Source organism: Syngnathoides biaculeatus, chromosome 20, assembly GCF_019802595.1.
Source record: "Syngnathoides biaculeatus isolate LvHL_M chromosome 20, ASM1980259v1, whole genome shotgun sequence".
In the NCBI taxonomy this organism is placed as follows: Eukaryota; Metazoa; Chordata; class Actinopteri; order Syngnathiformes; family Syngnathidae; genus Syngnathoides; species Syngnathoides biaculeatus.
Genome location: NC_084659.1, coordinates 7,816,404 through 7,838,271, shown reverse-complemented (window position 1 = coordinate 7,838,271; position 21,868 = coordinate 7,816,404). Strand labels below are relative to the sequence as shown.

General features: G+C 46.9%; 1 protein-coding gene across 1 annotated transcript in view; it reads left to right on the top strand.

The window, feature by feature from the left end:
- The window catches only part of cacna2d1a (calcium channel, voltage-dependent, alpha 2/delta subunit 1a), a 48,565-nt gene continuing 26,697 nt past the window's right edge, over positions 1 to 21,868 (top strand). Inside the window, exons 1-10 of the mRNA XM_061806712.1 lie at positions 1 to 227; positions 7,149 to 7,230; positions 9,139 to 9,255; positions 13,864 to 13,923; positions 15,430 to 15,465; positions 16,036 to 16,159; positions 19,768 to 19,899; positions 20,207 to 20,276; positions 20,358 to 20,408; positions 21,326 to 21,425. Of these exons, the coding sequence (XP_061662696.1) occupies positions 148 to 227; positions 7,149 to 7,230; positions 9,139 to 9,255; positions 13,864 to 13,923; positions 15,430 to 15,465; positions 16,036 to 16,159; positions 19,768 to 19,899; positions 20,207 to 20,276; positions 20,358 to 20,408; positions 21,326 to 21,425 (852 nt within the window). The 5' untranslated portion in view covers positions 1 to 147. The remainder of the gene's footprint in view (positions 228 to 7,148; positions 7,231 to 9,138; positions 9,256 to 13,863; positions 13,924 to 15,429; positions 15,466 to 16,035; positions 16,160 to 19,767; positions 19,900 to 20,206; positions 20,277 to 20,357; positions 20,409 to 21,325; positions 21,426 to 21,868) is intronic.

Sequence of the window (21,868 nt, the reverse complement as noted above, 5' to 3'; positions counted from 1 at the left end):
CTCGCGTGTGCGTGCACACGTTTAGCCGACGAGTAGCAGGACGCGCGACGTCGTGCATTTGTGCAGCTGCCCTCCTTTTTATTCCCCCCTTGTTGTTGTTGTTGTTTTTTTTTCGTTTGTTTGTTTTAGTTTTCCATCTTTGCCGCGATGGATTACGGCGTACGCCTACTTTTGCTGATCTCCAGCGTGTCCTGCGTGTCCACCGGCCAGTTTCCCAACGCGCACATGTGAGTACCACCACGGTGACATTCGGTTGTTTTTGTGGAAAATGCTCAGTACAAGGTGGGGGGGGGGGTGGACAGACAACCAACTTGTGAAACGTGATCAATTGATGGGGGGGCTATTTTCTGCACGGTGGTGATCATGGTTACTGTAGTTTAACTTTATCTACTCTTTGGATTTAGGCGAACTGTGTTTTTATTTATTTTGTTGGTTTATTTGGAGCTGCAACCTGAAACATAAACACTGCATATTCAGTTTTGTTTTTTAAACATGTGCTCCACTCGACTCCTTTTCTGTTTATTCGGACCTATAAATAGACTTATACACTATATTTTATTTAAATGGGTGTGCAAGTGTGTGTCTTGTGTGTTTTTATTTATTTGGATGCGTGAACACACTTGTGTTCTTTCTAAAAAAATGATTATAAGTGTGTGCATATGTTTTTGTGTGCTTCATGCAGTTTCTTTTTAAACATGACGTGTGTTTGTGTTGTTTTTGTGTTAGTGTGTGTAAGTGTGTGTGTGTGTGTGTGTGTGTATTTGGAGTCACAAACATTTTTTTCATGTATGATTGATATATGATTGTACAGGTTGTCTTTTTTTGTTTTTCAGACCCATGAACACACTGTATTTTATTACCTTTTTTTTTTTAGCCTTTTTAATAGTGTGCACATGTCGTGTGTGTTTTTGTGTTTGTATTTGGACCCACAAACACTCACACCACATATTTTTAAAACCATGCCCATATATATATATATATATATATATATATATATATATATATATATATGAGTGTGTGTTTCGACCCACACACACACACTGACAAACTGTACTTCTTAAAAATATGAGCATTTGAAGTCGTGTTTTTTTTATTTATTGTGATAATAGTAGGTGTGGTTTTATATAATATTCCTAATATTGACACTCCTTTTTCCCTCTCACTTAAATTTTAGCACGACGTACAAGCGGTGTGTGCGCAAAAGTATTGGGACGCCACCCACAGCAAGTGTGCACATAGACAAAGTCTGCGCTTTGTCCTCCGCCAACTCATCCGACGGTTCCGTTTCAATCAAGTCGGGTCAACAAGTAGTAAACAAACGGGGGGGGGGGGTTCCGAGCCACCGCCCTTTTGTCTTCCTCGCGTCCCGTCCTCTTCCTCATCAGTTGCGGTGGTGAGCCACCGTGGCACTCAGCCTAATGGCCCGAGACCGATGATGTCAGACTTGCAGAGTATATTTTGCTAAGTGGATTGATCCGTGGCTCAGCGACGCGAGGCGGGTACTCGACGTGGCCGCTCCCGTGGCATTATTATTTTTAAAACTTGGGCATTCACGGTTTTTGGTAGCAGCTTGACAAAACGTGATGGGCGGATTCCTCGAAAATGATTTCTGTAATAGCGCTCGATGGTATCAAAACCTCACGTCATAAGCGCATTCATACTCAAATTGATGGGCACAACTGAGTCAATTAACAGGTTAGCCAATTAACAGACTGCCAATTCTGCACTCTCATTCGTTGACGACAAGCCAGGCCCCGCCTTTTAAGTCGTACGCACTCAAAATCACAGATACTACAGATGAGAACGGTGGCCTCAAATGGATAAAAATAATAGCTGCACCTCAGCTATACGATCTTGTGTTTGATCTAAAATAAATGTGTATCTGATTAATTGATGAGATAATCTGTAGAATGCTCGACTTCAAAAATCTACCTGTTGCGTTTCGAGATTTTCAGGCTACGTCTCCTCTGTTGGATCTTACGTTGCGTTCAGCGCAGAACGTGGCCAAGTCGTGATGGTCTTCTCTTGCCTATGCCAGGATGCAGACGCACAAACTTCGTCCACGCTGACGTCATAGCGCTGCCACGCAACGGGCCCAATGATGAAGCGACATTGTTCCATTTCTGCATGCTGTGGACGTGCCCCCCCCCCCCCCCCCCCGCATTGATTCTCAGTACTACACAAGACCGGCTCCTCTTCTTCTTCCCAGCCGTTTGTGCGACTCACTCCCCCTTTTTTTTTCAAGCCTAACTCGATTTCACGCTCAGCTAAAGAGCCCTGCCTCTCTGCTCGCCGTCTTGTCTCCGCCAATCTCCTCCGTAATGTGAGGAGGCACTTTACGTGAACACGACAACACTGAACAGGCGTGGGCCGGGTGGGCTCCGGTCCACCGTACTTCGAACACGGCGACGGGAGGTCCGGAGTGAGACGATCGCAAACTGTGCGTACAGGTCGACGAGACCTAACCTAATCATCAATAGCCCGAAAAGAATGCCGGTTACTCTATAGTTTTTATGTCTGATAAAAGCTTCCAGACGTTTGATTCGCAGTAGCTTTGGCCGACTTGCCGTAAGGGAACAATTAGCAACCAAAAGTAATTCACGGACTTTCTCACACTCCCACTTGAATCCTCTCCCCCCCCCCCCCCCCAACGCAACCCGCTGGGATTTATTCAGACGGGCGCCCGTCTTTGAGGAAGGCGCCGTCGACCCGAACCTGGCCTCGGAGGGGGGCAGGATGTTGTAAGCCTCAAAAGTTTCTCATGGCAGATTTTTATGGGAAGCGATCCGTGCGCGTACCTCACATCTCTTCGCCGCGCAAAGGGAAATTTTTCCACTGCTCCGTTGCCAAGGCAACCCAGGGAATGGCTAACAGCTGTTTGGATGGCAGGCCAGTCCAGTACAGGAAACACATCTGTACTGTATCCTCGCATATAAAGCACGGCGAGGTTTGATTTTTTTTGTTGACCGTCCTGACTCTCTTGCGGAAAAAAGATTTTTTTTTTTTTTTTCATCTCAATGAAGTTTTCATGTCTGAATAGTTTGAATAAAATAATAATATGCCGCCGTTAAGAGTTGTGCTGCTTCAGAGGAGTGTTGTGGACACTCGGATTTCAAACATGATCCAGGAAGCGGTTTTAAAAAATTAAAAAAACAACAACATACAAAACTTTGGGAATTATCAGGTAAGTGTAAAAAAAAAAAAAAAGTTATGTAAGGTGCTCTGGTTAATAGTAACATTTAAAAATGAGAAAACATTGCTGGCCTTGACTTTTAGCGGATATCACTTTAAGAGGTTACATAAACTAGAAATAGTACTTTGAGGTTTTTTTTTCCTCAAAATTTTTGTATGAACTCTCAGCGTGGCCGCGGCCTATCCCGAAAATGGAGGTACCGACCGTCAAGCTTCCCGTGTCGCGTCAGGCCAAAATATCTTTTAAGTAAATTGAGGTTGTTATCGCCGAATATCTACTCGAGCGCGTCCCGTCGGGCACTCGAGGCATGAAGTGCTGAAAATATCTCTGGGTGTCTCATGGGGTACGCAAGAGAAAATTGGGCTCTTGACTATCCGTGATGGCTTTGGCGAGAGTCCCCCCCTTAAAGGAGCGGCAGCGGCGTTTCATAGCAGCACTCGCGCATTTGGGGAACGAGTACCCCACAACTGCACTAAGTGTGCAGTTAATTGGGCATTTTGGCCAAAGGGGACGGATCGAGACGGCGGATTCTCGAATCTATTTATACCCGCGGGGGGGGGGGGGGTTGTGTTTTTGTATAGGTTGCGCGGCTAATTTAATGGATTTGTCGTGATGCTGGGCCAAATCTGCCAAGGTGATGTTGGAAATGGCACGCAGCAAGGCCAAAAAATGGCTACAGTATAGAAAAGAAGACAAAATTGTTGCTCTGTTCACTTTTGGCCGACCTGGCAATGCACCTTTCTTCAATAAGTCACTCACTACTGTGGACGTTTATATTAGTCAACTCGAATCCAACCGTAAAATGCCACTGACGTATATAGACGTCAAGTACAGTTTGCAACGGGAAGGCGCGGAAGATAGTCTTGCCCAGCTTTTCTGCAGGATTCTGGCTTCTGCAGCACTGTGCGCAAAAGCAAGAAGTATTAACATTGATCTGCTCATGTTTCTTGACACCAAAAACTTGTTTTTCTTTCTCTAATTGGCCAGAAACTGATGTTTTATGTTGGATACTCTTCAGTCATTTCAAACCAATATAGAGCTTGGATCCCACATACTAATCTGCCCTGTCGCTGCTGTTGTACCTTCTTCCTAGAGAGTCACCCAAACCATTTAGTTTCTTAAATGATGGGAATTGTCTGCCTAAATTTGACTTCACCGCCTGGCCGATTTGTTGAAATAATATCAATTGTTTTCCGTCTGGGAAGATAACGAGGCTGTGAGACATTTGCGAACGTGGAAATTACGAAGTTATTGCCATTCATACAAAAGGTAGATTTTGTTGATGGTCCCTTTGTTATACATGGCGGCTTTTTTAATGCAAATTTTCTCGTTATATTACTAAGATTGGCCTTAATTATGTTGACTTCTTTTAAATGAAAATGTCATAGTGCTGGGAAGCAAATACCCATTTTGTACCCCCCAAAATTGGATGCCTTTCGGTCTGGAGTCTTTTTAGGGATCCCCGAGTGGCTGTGCTACTTTCATCGCCATCAATCTCCAAGAACTGACGAGGAGTCTCAATTAGGACCATCAGACGAGGATTTCAGTTTTCAGACCGTCCCCCCCAGGAGCCGCCGGGAACATAAAAAGAATTTACTGTCTCCGTGACATCAAAAGCGCTGGCTTCCGAACATAAAAGTACGATCTTGTTGCGGTGGAAATTCCCAGAGTGGATATTGGGCCCTCGTATGTTTTTATTTTTATTTTATTTATTTTTTTAACTTCGGAACAAAACGGCTCCCAGTGGTGTGGCATCTAGCTTTGACGGATCGATACCGTGGTCATTTTTCGGAATGTTGACGAGTGGCGCTGATCGCCGCCGACTTGCTGTCCGTAAACCGTGCTGCCGTGGTTCTTGTTGTAGAACCGGTGGTTCACGTTCAACGGTTTTTGGTCAGTATAGCCGCTCTTGTAGCCCAAAGCCTGCGATGGTTTCTAGTCTATGGACATTTGTCTCCAGTTCTTGACCACAACTAAAACTCTCTGATGCACCATATTGTGTACCTTACCATTTCTCTCTTGTGTTGCAGTATAAGAGACAAAGATTATAGTTCGACGTGGTGCAGATCGTTGTCCGGTTGTCCCATCACCGGAATGGGTTACAACATCCTCCCCTTCCTGCAAACTAATTAGTTACACCCACTTCATTAGCTTAAAAGCTTCTCCGAAGAGGCGACACCTCTGCGGACGACCTTGGGACCCGGTTGGTTTAGCATAAAACTTCCCGTCACTGGCTATTAGCGAGGAGTGCAAATCGTAGCCTAGCCTTTAATACGATATCACCATATTTTCCCGTCGATACGGATATTATTCCGATGGTGATTGTGTGATAAACCATGTAAAACCTTTGAAGCTCAGCATTTGACCGCTCTAGTATTTGACACTTGTATCATGAGAGAAAATGATATCACAGTGTCGATATTTTGTATAGTATTTACCATCGTAATGATCTATGCTGAGACCGCTCTGCGTGCAGATGGTCAAATGATGGCACGATGCAGGACGCGGACGCTTCGTAAGTTGGCGTCGGAAGTGACTCAGTGATAAACATGCGAGCGAAAAGACGCCTCGCGGGTTCCACGCTGCGATGACTTTCATACGGATGCCCTCGATGTTGCCGCTAGCTCCGTTCCTTCCCGCGTTTGTCACCTTCCTGATCTCGCCCGGGGAGGAATTCCAGTCAAGGGGGCAGGAGCAATAAGGCGAGGGGTCGCGCGGAAAAAGAGCCGAGCAAACCGTGGAAAAACTCTTTTAACGGTTTCCTGCGGTCCACGCTCACAGCGATCGGCGTCCGACCGGGGGAGTGGCGCATCCCGTTGTGATGCGAGTGGCGTTGATGGCTCTTTCTGGAAGTGGCTAATTAGTCCACTCGGGATGCAACCAATCCAGTTAAGCGCATGCCTTGAGATGTGACGTTTACCAACACAAAATCCTCCGTTTGTGTTCCCCGTGTGCAATTTGAACTGAAACCGTGACGTTTTGATATCTGAACCCCGGCATAATTCTGAGGTCACATGATATGCGCTGACAGGACTATCTAGCCTATATCTGCCCCCGGCAACAAGCAGCTGTCTCCCCCCCTGTGAGGCTAAATATGGGCGGCTCGCGTTCCACTGTATTTGCTTTAAATAAAATAACGCGGTCAGTAAGGGGGTCCTGTGCCAAGGCCCCCTCCCCGTGGATGCAAATGGTGTGGAGCCGAGGTTAATTTATAGTACGCTAACATTTTTAGCCAACCTTTCTCATTGTGAATGGTGAAATATTAAGTTGCTAATTCTCATAGTGAACCTGATCATTTTTAGCCTGCAGTCCCATGAGAGAGAACAAACATTTTTAGCCAGCCAGCATTTCTTTCGGTGAACACCGCCATTTTTAACCCGAAGCTTTCATCGTGAACGCCAGCGCTGCTAGCCAAAAGTTCTCAATAGGACAGCCATCATTGTGGATGTTTGTTTTTTTTCAGGTAAATATTAGGGTTAGGGTATTTTACCCTGAAATATTTATAAATGTATTTATAATATTATTAATTTATTTGTTATTTTTATTAATATATAATATTATTATATTATTATTTTTTCAAAATTTAATTTTACAGATTTTCAGCTAGCAGTTTTCATCGTGAAGATTTTTCGATGTTGCTTTTGCGCGGCGCCATCTGAAGCGTTCACCCTCTTCCGCTCGTCGTCTGACGCCGGCGTCTGTCCCCTCGTTTCTTTTGCGACGGACGCACGAGGCGGCCGCGGCGTCCCGCCGCCCCTGGACGTGACACTCACCCTTGTCAACTATGAATAGCTCTCGCCTTAGTGCACGTGCGGCTTATTCACTCGGCAAAACATTATTTCATGCTTCCCCTTGGATACGTGCTCGCACACTCAACACGTGTCATTAATTCATTCATTCATTCATTTCCGATGAAGTGATTAAAAGTGGTCCGCGTCTGCTCGTGTGTCCTCAGGATTAAAGAATGGGCGGACCAGATGCAAAAGGACTTGATCACGCTCACGGACAAGGCGAGCGGCATCCGGAGTCTCACTCAGGTGAGGCCTGTCAATCAAAAAGTCCGGCAAGAAGTCCATTTATGAATTTCCGTTTCAACGACCTTGACGCGGACGCATTATGCCACGACGCTATATATAGACTCTTCTCATTAGCGCTAATGCCGCACTTTACCTCACCTCATTCTTGTGGACCGCACTGATTGAAGAGCTAATAATAATAACAATAATAACCGTGTGCTCGTCGTAATGCGTTGTTGTTAAGAAGTCATCGTGAAAGTATGCAAAACTTTCATTTGAAATATGTTTGTTAATCCTGTGCCTGATGTCAACTTGCACAGCTTGCAGAGTTTAAAAGGGGGCGCCGTCAATGTTAATCAAACTTGCTCCAAAGATTAGGAATGTCTTCCAGAAAATGTTTGGTGGGCGTCCAACTCCCTCAAATAGATTAAAGATTGAATAGAATCCTACTGGCGGCAGCTGGTAAAGCGTTGGCCTCACAGTTCTGAGGACCCGGGTTCGATCCCGGCCCCGCCTGCGTGGAGTCTGCACGTTCTCCCCGTGGCTGCGTGGGTTTTCTCTGGGTTTTCTCCATGTGCCCTGCGATTCGTTAGGGGCGTGCCCCGGCCTCCTGCCCGTTGACAGCTAGAATAGGCTCCAGCACTCGCCCCGGCCCTCGTGAGGATAGGCAGCAAAGAAAATGGATGGATGGCTGTATAGAATCCCACTTCGACACAAAAATATGACATGAGGGCTTGTCATAACGGCGTCGCCACATCTTAACTACGATGATATAATCAAGCAAATAAACTTCAAGAAAATATTGATAATCGTAATGTTACTCCTAAAAACATCAATATGGGAAATGTGAGCTTTTTTTTTTACACTTTTATGTTAAATGTCGGAGGTCGAATCGAAGAGCGCAAAGAGCCCGCAAAAGCACTCCGGCGTCTCTTTGTTCCTGCAAATGGCATCAATCCCGACCAAAACTGTTTGCACAAAATACATCCCATCCATCCATTTTTTTAAGCCACTTATCCTCACAAGGGTCGCAGCGAGTGCTGGAGACAGGCTCCAGCTGTCAACGGGCAGGAGGCGGGGTACACCCTGCACCGGTCGCCGGCCAATCGCAGGGCACGTCGAGACAAACAGCCGCACTCACAATCACACCGACGGGCAATTTAGATTGTCCAATTCATGTTTTTGGGGATGTGGGAGGAAATGGGTGTGCCCACCCGGAGAAAACCCAACGCAGGCACAGGGAGAACATCCAAACTCCACACAGGGAGGGCTGGGATCGAACCCAGGTCCTCAGAACTGTGAGGCAAACGCTTTACCAGCTGAGCCCACCGTACCGCCACCAAATACATAAAATCGTAAATAGTTCAGTGAGGGGAATAACATCGCTTGTGCTCTTTCATATTGTTGACCACCGGGGGGGCAGAACCAATAGCCGCACTTGCCGTCTCGAACGCCGGACATCGAAAAGGCCTCCGGGCTACGAAATAATTGGCACGATTTGGCATTTGTGCGCTTTTCTTTCGCTTCTTTTGCTCCGGCATATTCCACAGCGCACTAAATGTCTTTTTAGTCTCGTGACGTAACCTGACATTGCCGTTCAGTCGCTCCCGCCCCTTTTTTTCCGTCGGTCAGTCAGGTCTGATGTCGACTGTCTGTAAACGTCTGCCTGCTGCAAAATGCTCCACATGCAGGAAATATTCTTAATAAAAGCAGAATACGGGAAGTTTGGGATCATTTCACACAGGGGAAAAAAAGATAGTGAAATGTATTCATTGTATTTTAAAAGATGTTTTTTCGTTTTTTTTTTTTTCCTGGCTCATGCACCAGCCCTTCCTAAAGTTCCATGCAAAACGTTTCGGGCTATTCATGCAGACTAAAAGTCGTTAAAAAAACAAATAAACAAAGCACGGGGAATCCTTTTGTCATCAGATCTACGGCAAGCATAAAACGCACTTCAGCGTGGAGACCAACCGCATCGAAGAGCTGGTGGCCACGGCCACCGGGAACATCGAGAGGTTGTTGGAAAGCCGCTCCAAAGCCCTCAAGGTGAGCGCGCGCGGCGTCGCCAAGTCTTTTCCTCGTCTTCTTTTTTTTTTGTGTGTGTGTGTTCGCCGGTAAACGCCGGAGGGACGCCCAATTAAAGCCCCTTGTTTCCATGGTTACGTTTGAAACGATTACACCCATCAACCCAGCCGAGCGTAACGTGACACACTTCAATTAGATGCTTTCTTTTTTTCATGACTTGTTTTTTGCTTCCGTCTTGAATAGAAAATATAAAAATACATCAAAGGAAACATGATTTTTTTTTTAACACAGTTCCTGGGGGTCTCCAGTTGTTGTTGTTTTTTTTTTTTCGTTTGTTTTTTTTCTGTCAAAATGATACCACGATCAAGAGTTATTGAGCACTGTTCACCCGATTTTCATTTTATTTCGTGTTTTGATGGGGGGGGGGGGGGTGTCTTGTCTCATGCCAAGGAGACCACCCCGGGACCCTTACCGAGTACTACCGGGGCGAAGCTCTAAACTGTCACCACGAGCCAAGCGGCGTCAAATTGCGGTGGCTGGAGCCCACTTTGAAGCCAAAAGTGAGCACCTAATAAAAACATGGGCTGTATTTTCACTGGTGGAGGCAGCACTTCGTCGTCAAACTGTTAGTTTGCATCGATCGGGGTCAATTTTCCGTAATATTGAAGTTAATTGGCGTCCGTAATCCGAATTTCAAAAATTCCAAAGTACCTACCTTTTCCCTTGATAATTTAGTTGGTTTTTTTTTTTTTTTTTTGTGTGTCCAAACTCAAATTCTCAAAGCAGGATTTGCTCCGGCCCCCGTTCTGAACGACAATTCCTCCACTTTGAACCTCTGCTTCTCTTTTAAGTACACGGCTGCGGCGGCCACCTCTGACCCCTGTGATTTTGTTCTCGTTCATTATTAAAGAGTCTCTCACATCCTGCAGGCGTCGACGGCCCTGCGGTTCAAATCCCCCCCCCGGCGGAATTGGCTGCTGCCTCCCCCCCCCCCACCCCCCGCTGTGGCAAGTGGTAGGATGCGTTTGTTGTTATGGCGACAAAGCGCAGGCAACACAATGGAGCCTCTATGTCTATATCTCCGTCAAAGATCCAGAAAGCAGTTTCACGAAATTGGGTGGGCGTCCCACTCGTGACAAGACGCACAAAAAATTGAACTGGAAGTAGTAGAAGTCTTTTAGTTTAGTTTTTTTCTTTTTAAACCGGCCATTTTGGGCACATTTCCAGGGCTCCTGTGCCTTACTTGTGCAACATTTTTGGTTTGGTCCAACTGCATTTTCTATTGTGCTGTAGAATTTCACTTATTTCAAGTTAACTTTTTTTTTTTTTTAATCACGGCTCTTTTAAATGGGGCAATGGCTCTCATCCCTTGTGTAAATGTGTTTTTATCGCACAACAAATTCAAATATACAAACATTACAAACCCCAAAATACAACTCGCGTAACAGTTGGATAAGTTTTTGCACATTGTTAGAGAAAAAAAGATTATCGAGGTCCCGAAAATCAATTCAAACTTTTTTTTCATGCATGTGAAATGCAGCAGAAAGTGGTGTAAATAATGAAACAAAAATGGGATAAACTGCACAAATGTTCTAAGCATGTACGCACACGTGCAATTGTGCAGAACTTTAAAATGCAAGATGCAAAATAAGGACGCAACGTAACGAGGCACTATCTGACTAAATGGCAATTACTGTAGTTTTGGAACTAAAATAATTAGAATTAAGTGGGAGCCAGCAACTGACTAGAAACCATATTTTGTTTTTATTTGAGCCCGACCCGAGTGCCTAGCTTAAAAAAAAAGTGTGCCACTGGGGGCGCAATGTACAGTGCAGTATACCGAACGCTCTCATCCCGAGTAAATATGTATTTATGACTGGAAGCCAGTGCAAGGACTTCAGGATTGGAGTAACATGCGCTGACCGCTTTGTTTTGGTCAGAACGCGTGCTGCAGCTGTTTAATACTCTTTTTTTTTTTTTTTGGGGGGGGGGTCCAGTCAGAAGACCATTACAATAGTCAAGTCTACTTGAGATAAAAGCATGGATGAGCTTTTCCTGGTCTGCTTGACACATACAAGACTTCACTCTAGATATGTTCTTCAGCTGGGAGAAGGGAGTTTTTGTGATTGATTTGATACGATTGTTGAAATTCAGGTCGGAATCAACCAGAACACCAAGGACTTGGTCTTTGGTTTTTAAAGATAGAGAGTCCAGGTGAAGATGTCAACAAATGTATCGGACTTGTCCCCAGTTAGGACACGTCGCTAATGTTGTCTCGGAAGCAAACTGGAGGTCGTTCCTTCCAAATGGCCGCTCAGAACTCTTGCGTTGACCTTGAGGGAGTCTCGTCAACCTTTTTTGGGATCGCTGCCAGGAGCGCCCACGCCGACGGAGACGGGCAGCGGCAGAAGATGGACGAGGGAACGGAGAGCAGGCAGCCGAAGATGGGGCTCTTTGAATAATGATCGGGGGTTATTTTAAGGTCTCGGATTGCATTAGCGCTGGCAGTCGATCCGAAAAAAAAAAAAAAAAAAAAAAAAAAAAAAAGGCTTTGGCCGCCCACCGGGGGCCGGACCGCGGTCGGCGGCATCTCTTGGTGGCTCGCCATTGATGGAACGCCTCTTCATCTCCGACGCGTGGGCCGCGAGGAGAAGCGGAGCCCGGAGATGCGGCGGGTTGCCGTGGCGGCGCCCCTGGTCGCCAGGCAACCCGGCATCATAAACACGTCGAAATGCACCCCCCCCATCCCCCACCACCAACACCGCCGCGGCGTTTAATCACCGGCGAAAAGTTTCCCCGCGAATCCTCGCAGCTGCACTCTGGTGCTCATTAGTGTGTCACTTGAGTCACGTCCCTTAAAGCGGCGCGTTGTGTAGCGGCGCGTAATTACAGTGCCGTCGCTGATCTCTGCCGTGCGCGCGTTATTAAACTGACACTAGTCGCCATGCCGTGAGTCGCTGTTAGGACGCCTTAATCACGGGCTGTACCCGCATCCGCAAAAACTGCTACACTGCAAACACTCGAAAATGACGGAAAAACAAGAGAGTTGTGACTAACGTGTCGCCAGTCACAACAGCAGATGCTTGGGGTTTGGTCTCCCGGGCCCCGCCATGCTCACTGGCAGGCAGGTGGCAGCTGTTTAGATGGGGGGGGGGGGGCTTTGATGTGCTGACGGGCGCTGGCGCTGGAACTACTTGCAAGGCAATACCGTCGAGAGAGCCAAAAAACAAGTGGCTAGTGGAGTGCCACACGCTGAGGCCAGCCAAGAGTTTGTTTTTTTTTTTTAAATACAAAGGTGCCTCGACGTCCGAGTTTCCGGTAATTCACTTCAAAACATTTGCGTCACAAATCGTTTATCCGTCTTGAAATGAATCGAAATAACGGTAATCGGTTGCTCGACCACCGGGGGGCAGTGAATTGCAGTCGTACTGATGGAAACCAAGAAGAGTTTCACCACTGACTGAGGATAAAGATTTTTATCCCTGTGAGGATTGTCTGCATGTCATGTTGCACAAAATTGACCACATAGATTATGTATTCATATATCCATTAGCCTGTCAATGACTGATTTGATTTTGAATTAAAAATATATATTTCTCATGACCATTACTTTGTTTCCCTTTATTGAAATATGCAATTTTTCTACTTTTATCTGCATTATAACCTCACTCGTCAATCTGCCACTTGGCAGAGTTTTCCCTGGTTTAGGACTTTGTTTTTATATTTAATTTTTTTCACGTTCTGGAAGCCTCTTTTGCCAATATCTGATTCAACTCGCTTCAGGCGGTCGTGCTGAAAAGTCGCATCGGCGCATCTGCCCGCTAATCGGCGAACGCCCGCTCGCATGCGTGTTTTCGAGGGCCCCCCCCCCGACGTCTCCTCGGTACGAGTACAAGTTAGCATTTTGAGCACAATTAAAAGGGCCCAACGGCGCCAAGAGGCACAAGTTGTTTTGCGCCCGTGCCAGCGCCGACGTCGAGCGGGTGACCGACTTAGCCCGGACGTCACTTGAGCGTTCCGCCGCGTTGCCCCGGTGCCAATGAATTATGCAACCGCCGCGGATCGTCATAATTTGTGTTGCTTCTGCGTACTTTCTCATTCACCAGTCGAGTTCATTTTACATGGAAGTGGGACACTGGCTTAATGAGTGACGGGGGGAAAGGAAACAAAAAAAGCGCTCAAGGGTTGCGTGTTTGACGTCCGGCGAGTCATAATGGGACGCCGTGATATTTGCGGATGTCTTGTTGAATTCCACTCCACGACTGATCATCTTCTTTTTTTGTTTTTTTTAATATATTTTTCCATTTTTTGCAAACAGCCCTCTCGCTTTGACGTTCAAGTCACCGTTTTTGCGCGGCGCTCGAGAGCTTCTCACGGGAAATTAATAGTACGGTGCCGATGTGGACCGAGGAGTGATGAAAAGATAAGTGCATTAGAAAGCCATTAAGCAAGTCATTATGCCCAAATATGGGAGCGTGTTCGACAGTTGTAAGGGGGGGGGGTTAATTATAGCGCACAGCGAGTCCTGATTTACACGCATTGGCCAATACAAGCGCTGCATCCAAAATAGGATTAGTGTTAATTATTTCAATTAATAAATTGATTTTTTTTTTTTTTTAATCTTTTCAGAGACTGGCAGAGGAGGCAGAAGCCCTCCAAACGGCTCACGTATGGCAAGTCAACAGCGAGGTGAGTCGGGAATTTCTTGAAAAATTGCCAAGATGTCGACGCGAGAGTGTCCGGAAGACCCTGTGAAGGGAATTCGGAGATTCGGTTGGAAATACACGTCGGGAATTTTTCACGTTGGACAATAATTGATGATTCAATTCAAATTTGGAAATAGCACTCTGTACCTTCATTTTCTGTAGAGCTCATGCACCTACGTCATAAAGTCACATGACTTTTGTTGACGTCGCCATATTGCCGGTCAAGCTAAGCGTTGCTCAATGCTAAGTCGGTTGGAGACGACACGGAAATACGTCTTGGAGCACGACGCCCGCAGTCTTGTCCGATACTGTCAGACATTTAGAAGGTAAAAAAAAACGACGGCATGTGGAAAAATTAGATAAACTTGGCATAGAGGATCCGTCTTTCATGCTTAAGTTGATAAGAAATTGGACTGTTTATTCGCTTCCGCTTGTCTTGGACAACTCGATCCACGCATGGATCTGGTAAGTCGCCGAGATTTACAGGGAAAAGTTTGAACGCGTAGAAAAGTCTGGACGCATGCGAAATTCTTTGTTGCCGAATCTGTTCTCAATCAGGAATAAATCCCACACAGTGACGGTTTTGACGGCTCGTGAATGCGGAAGCGTGATCGGCCACACGTTAACTTTTGCCAGAATTCATCGATCTTTTCAGCTAGTATTCAATACAAATACCAATATTTAAATCAATGACCCCTGGTTTTACACAAACTCTCATTCATTAACTATGATTGGGGGAAAAAAAAAAACGGAGTCGTCTTCATGGAATGTACACGGAAGCGTATCGCTGCCACACGTTAACCTCCGTGAACCTCTGCGACAGACATTTTTTTTTTTTTTTTAACATGCATTGTTCTCAAATGAGCCAACTTGGCATTACAAATACTTTTTGGTAATTTGAGTTTGAGAAGAATAATTCCTACCTGAAATGAAGTGATCGCTACACAGGTGTGTGCGTGTTTTGGTTGGGCACCATTGATATTTTCTGGTCTTCTAAGCTGGTGTTCCATAGTATGATAACTTTGAATATCTGTCTCGTCTGTTGTGACAACCAACAGCACAACAGGTCTCGGGTATTGTAAATATTCTCCTCCGGTTCAAAGTCCCCCACCATGTCGAGCAGCTCTGTTTGACCGGCAATACGGCGCCGTGCAAAACGGTGACGTCACGTGCACGAGCTGTGTTGTACTTGTTTATTTATTTGTCTTTCTATTTATAATTCCTCTCGACCAATGAATGTCGTTTTTAAGCCTCCGGCCTTCTGGGAAGCACTTTAGCCGATGACTAATCATATTTTGTCTCCCACTTCGCCGTTTACCTTCTGAACCATGGTCGGGCTGAATGAGCATTTTCCTTTCAAAGTCTATTATCTGGATAGAATTTCCAGGGTGCAATTTGTCTGGAGTTACGTTTTTTTTTTTTTTTTTTTTTTTTTTTTGGGTGGGGGGGGCTGATCCTCATTTTTCACTCGTCTCCCGTCTTTTCACAGCCAGACAAAATCATCTACTACAACGCCAAAGACGACGTGAGTATTTCATTAAAGTATTGTGTGGCTTTTTTTCGAGTATTCGGATAACTTTGCGGCGTCGGCGCGTCAGGAAGACGGCGCTCGATTCCTCCCACCCCATCCCCCCCCCTCCCCCCCCGCGCGGCCTCAGACGTCATCTGTCACCTCCGATAAGCCGGGATCGGCGTATCGTTCCCATGCGCTGTCGCGGTGAGAAATCAGCTTGCGCACTCACGGTGCACTCCTGTCACTCTGCATTTGACTGACAGAACACGCCCCTTACCTCTCCCCTCACGTTCACGAGCTCAAATTTACATTTTTTTTTTTTTTTTAATACCGTCTGTGTATCCAAAAATGCTGAAAAACCCATTCAAGTGCTAGCAACAGGCGGTGCTATAAATTAAATAACTGAACCAGAGACAAATGTCAGTCATTTGTGGAGATAAATGGATGACCAAATTCGGAGGAATTAGCAAATTTTAGAAATAACCAGCCGGGAATCAAACGCGCGGTCGATCGCAGAGCCTGACGGGGGTGCACGTGTGATTATGTTTTGTAACTTTTTTTGCTCACCGTTCTTTGTGCTAGCTCAACCAGACGGAGAAGAAGAACCGCTACGTCCCCGAGGACTTCCACGTGGACCCCGACTTCCGGCGCCTGGTCTCGTACAACACCACGGCCGTCCACATCCCCACCGACATATACGAGGGCTGTAAGTGTTGCTACGTCATTGCTGCAAGTGCCCGTGTGGGATTATTTTGGTGCTAATGCTAGCGTTTTTGCTCACACACACAAATGTTAGCATGTAGCTTAGCCCGACGCCTCTCTGTACCTTTTCCCCTTGCTAACGTTAGCATTCAGAGTAGCTTAAGACACCTCTGTGCCGCTTTTGTGCACATTTTTTTTGCATTTAGTAAATTTGCCGCAACTAATTTTAGCATTGACGCTAACTCCACACATCCCTGTTGTTTTTTCCCTACAAAAAAAATGTTGGATTTAATAGATAAAAAAAAAAAAAAAAGCCGCTACCATTTTCGCTGCATTTTTCTTCATCCACATCTGAGTCTTATTTTGTCATTTTTGATACATAATACGTATCTCCTTGCCGTTCTGGGGTTGGCGTCGGGTCCTTTGTTCCCTCCCGTCCCTTGGGCTGGCGTTTCCACGGCAACGTCCCGACGACGTCTAGACCGGGCCGGCGTCCCTTGTTGCGAGATGTCGTCCCGCTTCCTCCCTTTTCTCGACAATTCCCACTTTCCTCCACAGCTAATCGTCTTCCCCAATCGTGGTTATTAATAGAGGAGACAAATTCTCTCCCCCGCCCTCGCTGCTAATATTCCATCTCGTCCCACATTAGTCGCGCTTGATTGGATTCTCTTTTTCCCTCCCGATGCAGCGAGAGGGATCCGTCTTCCGTCTGACGCCGCGAATCACGGCGTTTGCGTGTCACGTTTTTCGCACGGCGCCCGTCGCCCTGCCCTCTCCGCTGATTAGGCAGATCGGCGTGGACGCGCGGCGCGAAAGGAGGGCCCGGGCGGCCCCCGCGGCCACGTATCTGATGCCCGTTTGCGCCGACGCTGTGTGGCACCTGTCAGGCCGAGGCGGGCGGGCGGCGCTGACGTGCCGCGATACTGCCCCGCCGCCGCTGTGCGACCGGCTCGCGGCGCGCGAATAGATTTTTCCTCTTCTTCTGTGTCCGCTTTCATTTGTGACTGAGGCTGCACGCGGGCAAAAATATTGGAGCACCCCCGTGATGGTGACGAGTCCAAAAGTCGATTTATTTATGATATATCTCCCTGGTAATGTTTTCATTTGTGATCCAGCTACAAATTGACAAAATATTGGGACCGTCGATGGTGGGGAAGCATTTTGGACAGGTTAACAAAAATCTACAGGTGGTGACAAATTAAGGCGTGTCCCAATGCTTTTGTTCACAATTGTTTTTTTTTTTTTTTTTTTTTTAATTTTATTTTTTTAATTCTTATGATACTTGATCCGGCGGGCACGGTGGATCAATTGTTAAAGCGTTGGCCTCACAGTTCTGAGGACCCGGGTTCAATCCCGGACCCGCCTGTTTGCATGTTTCCCCCGTACCTGCGTGGGTTTTCTCCGGGTGGTCACTCCGGTTTCCTCCCACATCCCAAAAACATGCGACATTAATTGGAGAAATTGCCCCAAGGTGTGATTGTGAGTGGGGCTGTTTGTCTCGATGTGCCCTGCGATTGGCTGTCGGCCACTTCTGGGTGTACCCCGCCTCCTCCCCGTCGACAGCTGGGATAGGCTCTAGCACTCCCCGAGACCCTCGTGAGGATAAGCGGCAAAGAAAATTGGATCGATGGATACTTGATCCATGTCCACGTTTCATTAAGGGGCTTCAGTTACTCTTCGTGGGCACAAATAATGACCCACAAGTGTTTTTATTTTTGAATTTGATTCTTGCGACTCTCACTTTCCATTTTTGTGCCAACAACTGCACACGGACAAAAAAAAAAATGTCGGGACATCTTACGAGGGGTGACAAATTGAGGGGGCGTCGCGATACTTTTGTCCCTTCCGTGTTATTTGTCACGTCGTACGTCTGCAGCGCGCCCTTGCCGAGACTTGACCTCATCGGCCGACGGACGCGTTGGCGCTCCTGAATTTACGGCACGTCGCAAAGTTTCTTCCTCCGGGATTTAAGATCGCGTGACGGGCTTTTTAACACGGAGACGGCGGCGGTGCGAGGCGTAGCGATTGAGGCGGCTGACGGCGAGCAGACGTGACGACGGGGAGGGGGGGGGGCGCCTTTCGCCACTTCCCTCGCCGCCGCCTGATCGCTGTCAGCAGAGCACGGGTGGGGCACAACGCGTAGACAGACGGGCGTCGGCCTTTGGCTGACCTCAGGCCAAGTTTCCTACTGTCAAAAAAATAATAATAATTAAAGTAATGAACGTTTGCGACTGCAGTTCCAATGCCGCTGTGATAATTCTGGATCGCATGCCCGAAATGTTGCCGATCTACAACCGAGCCGTCCTCATCTCGTGTGGCTCGGAGAGCGAGGCTGATGTCACGGAAGCGCTTTTGGCCGCGGGGAGCGTGAGAGAGTCCAAAATTGTGAGCGTTTATCACAGCGGGGGACGCACGCTCGGCTCCACGGGGACCGCCGGAAGGAGGGGCCTGGGGTGTGTTTTTCTACCCTACAAAGCGTGGAAAGTCGGCGGCGAGGAGGAGGAATCTCCCCCCCCCCCCCCCCCCACGGAGGCTTACATGGAAGAAAAGATGATATTGTGGCGCACTTTATGGCCCGCTGCTGCTTGTCGCGCGAATGCCGAAGCCGTCTGCGCTTCTGTTATTAAGTGCCGATGATATATATTTACACTCGAGTTCTTTCTTGGGGGGGGGGCTTTTTTAAATTAACACAGTGGATGCTGAGTCACTCTATCGAGCATATTTTGGGATGTATTCTTTCCCATGTGTCAGCTGCCGGAATGCAAGTGTGTACAGCAGCCATCTTCCAAAACATATTTTTTTTTAACTTTGTGCCCAACGTTGTGTTTGAGTATTTATCCGTCCATCCATTTTTCTTTGCCGCTTATCCTCACGAGGGATTGCCGGAGCCTATCCCGGGCAGGAGGCGGGAGGGGGACACCCTGAAATGGTCGCCTGCCAATTGCGGGGCACATGAAGACAGACAAGAGTCGCACTCGCAATCACACCTATGGGCAATTTAGAGTGTCCAATTAATGTTGCATGTTTTCGGGATGTGGGAGGAAAGCGGAGTGCCCACCCGGAGAGAACCCACGCAGGTACGGGGGGGAAAACCGTGCAAACAGGAGGGGCCGGGATTGAACCTGGGTCCTCAGAATGCTTTACCAGCTGATCCACCGCGGCCAGATGAAATATTATAAGAATTAAAAAGAAAAGAAAAAAAAAACTAAATTGTGAACAAAATCATTGGGACACGCGTAAACTTGTCACCACCTGGCACCACTAATGAAATGTGGACACGGCTCAAGCATCCGTCCATCCGTTTTCTTTGCCGCTCATCCTCATGAGGGTCGCGGGGAGTGCTGGAGCCCACGCTAGCCGCCACACACCTAGGGGCAATTTAGTGTGTCCAATTAATGTTGCATATTCTTGGGGACGTGGGAGGAAAGCGGAGTGCCCACCCGGAGAAAACCCACACAGGCGGCGCCGGGATCGAACCCGGGTCCACAGAACTTTACCAGCTGAGCCACCGTGCCGCCCTCTGCGTTTTACCTTGTGTCAATTTGCCTCTTTTGTATTACTGCCATCGTTGTACGCGAACTGGATTTTTCCGCTGTTTTTGTTTTACGGCAGCCACCATCATTCTGAATGAGCTCAACTGGACGGAAGCCTTGGAGGAGGTTTTCCGGAGGAACAAAGAGGAGGACCCCACGCTCCTCTGGCAGGTGTTCGGTTCCGCCACCGGACTGGCTCGGTACTTCCCAGGTGAGCCCCGAGACGGGGAGAAAACCCCGACCTCGACCTCGGCAAAGACTGTACAGTGTCATCGCATTAGTGGCGAGCAAACGCCTCCGTCTTGTGACTTTTGGCACCAATGACTCACACCGTGACTCATCCGCAGTGTCAAAACCTGCCAGTTTTTTTTTTTTTTTTTTTTTTTTTTTTCTTCTTGTCCTTGCCGCTGAGTTTTTCAGCTGCGGCCTCCAAAAAGCTCGTCGACGGCGATGGCGCTACGGCTCCCGAAGGCCACGCTGCAAACGAAATGACTGTTTTGTTTTCTGTCGAAACGCAGCCTCTCCCTGGATCGACTCCAGCAAGTCGGCCAACAAAATCGACCTCTACGACGTACGCAGGCGGCCGTGGTGAGTGCCGCCCCGCGCGCGTTGCGCCCTCGCGGCCGGATCCGAAAACAAAACCGCCATTGTCGTGTGATGACCCACCAGGTACATCCAGGGGGCGGCGTCGCCCAAGGACATGCTGATCCTGGTGGACGCGTGAGTGGAACGCTTGCGATTCAGTGGTTTATGCCGGAACCCTTTGACTGTTGACCCCGCGTCGACCCGCCGGCGCGCAGCGGGGGCGACTCGGCCATTTACGTCTTTCCCCCCCCCCCCCCGCCCCCCCACGTGAAATGTCAGGTTATATTTGGACAACGGGGCGCTTTTGGAGTGCAGACCTCTGTCGAGCCTTCATGTCACGAGTACAATTTCCATCGGTAAAATGGGGCACGGTTTCTGATGCACATAGGAATTTACATCTAAAGAAATTTTTTAAAAGAAATTAATATTTATTGATTATATTTGCAAAAGGAATAGGGTTTGTTTAGCATTTAGGAAATCATACTTTTTTAAAAAAAAATCTAAATTTGTAGCTAAACATTAGTTTTGAATCTGACTAGACAGAAAAGTTTTAATTTCTTTATTTGTCACATTTTTGAAAAAAAAAGACTTGTTTTATATCCACATTTAAACATTTCAGATTTTTTTTTAACTTCAGAGAACTACTCTTCTCTAAATACATTATATCACTCTATATTACTTTGCAAACTGATTTTTTTTAATTTAACAAAAAATAGAAATGACTAAAATATGTATTTCTTCAAATTTTGTCTGCCAGTAAATCACCTACGCCTCTCTACCTACACATAAAAATATTTTCTTATTTGAGAACATGACGAAAAAAATGTTCAGAAAATTGGACTGCAAAATATTTGCTATTATTTTTACTTTGTATATTTTTATTCAAACATGCCTTCATATTTTTTAACATTACAAAACAACTTTTATCCCACACTAAATACTCGCAGCTTTCTCATCCCAGTCTTCCACCGTACTTTCAAATCATATCTCGAGCGCATAGCAACGGAAATGAATTCTGTCCTGTGAAACGTGACGATGTCGACGCCCCGCAGGAGCGGCAGCGTGTCGGGGCTCACCCTCAAGCTGATCCGAACGTCCGTCAGCGAGATGCTGGAGACGCTGGCGGACGACGACTACGTCAACGTCGTCTATGTGAGTACTACAGTGTATTATCTGTGGCTTAGTGAGTGTGTGCGCGTATCTCTTTAAGGGGCGGGGCATGGCCTGGTGAGTGACGTGGAAAGTAGAGTTGCAAGCTGCAATAACATTCGCCGGTGTGGAAAAAAACAAACTGCAATTTTATTCGATTAATCGTCGTTCATTTTCTGATCTACGTGAGATTTCTAGTTTGAATTGAAGAGCTTTCAACCGCATGAGATTTTCATTGCGTGCGCGCGTTGACATAAATTTGAGCGTATGCTAAGCACTTTATGTAATGTCGTCTAGTCGGCCCAATAGATGACAAGCCAATGACCGCAGTGGAAGAAACACGCTAAGTCATCACAGATGCATTCGCTGACGGTATTCATCATTCGAGCGATTTTTTTTTTTTCACTTTTTTTTTTAATAAATACGGCGCATCCTTGGAACGGGCT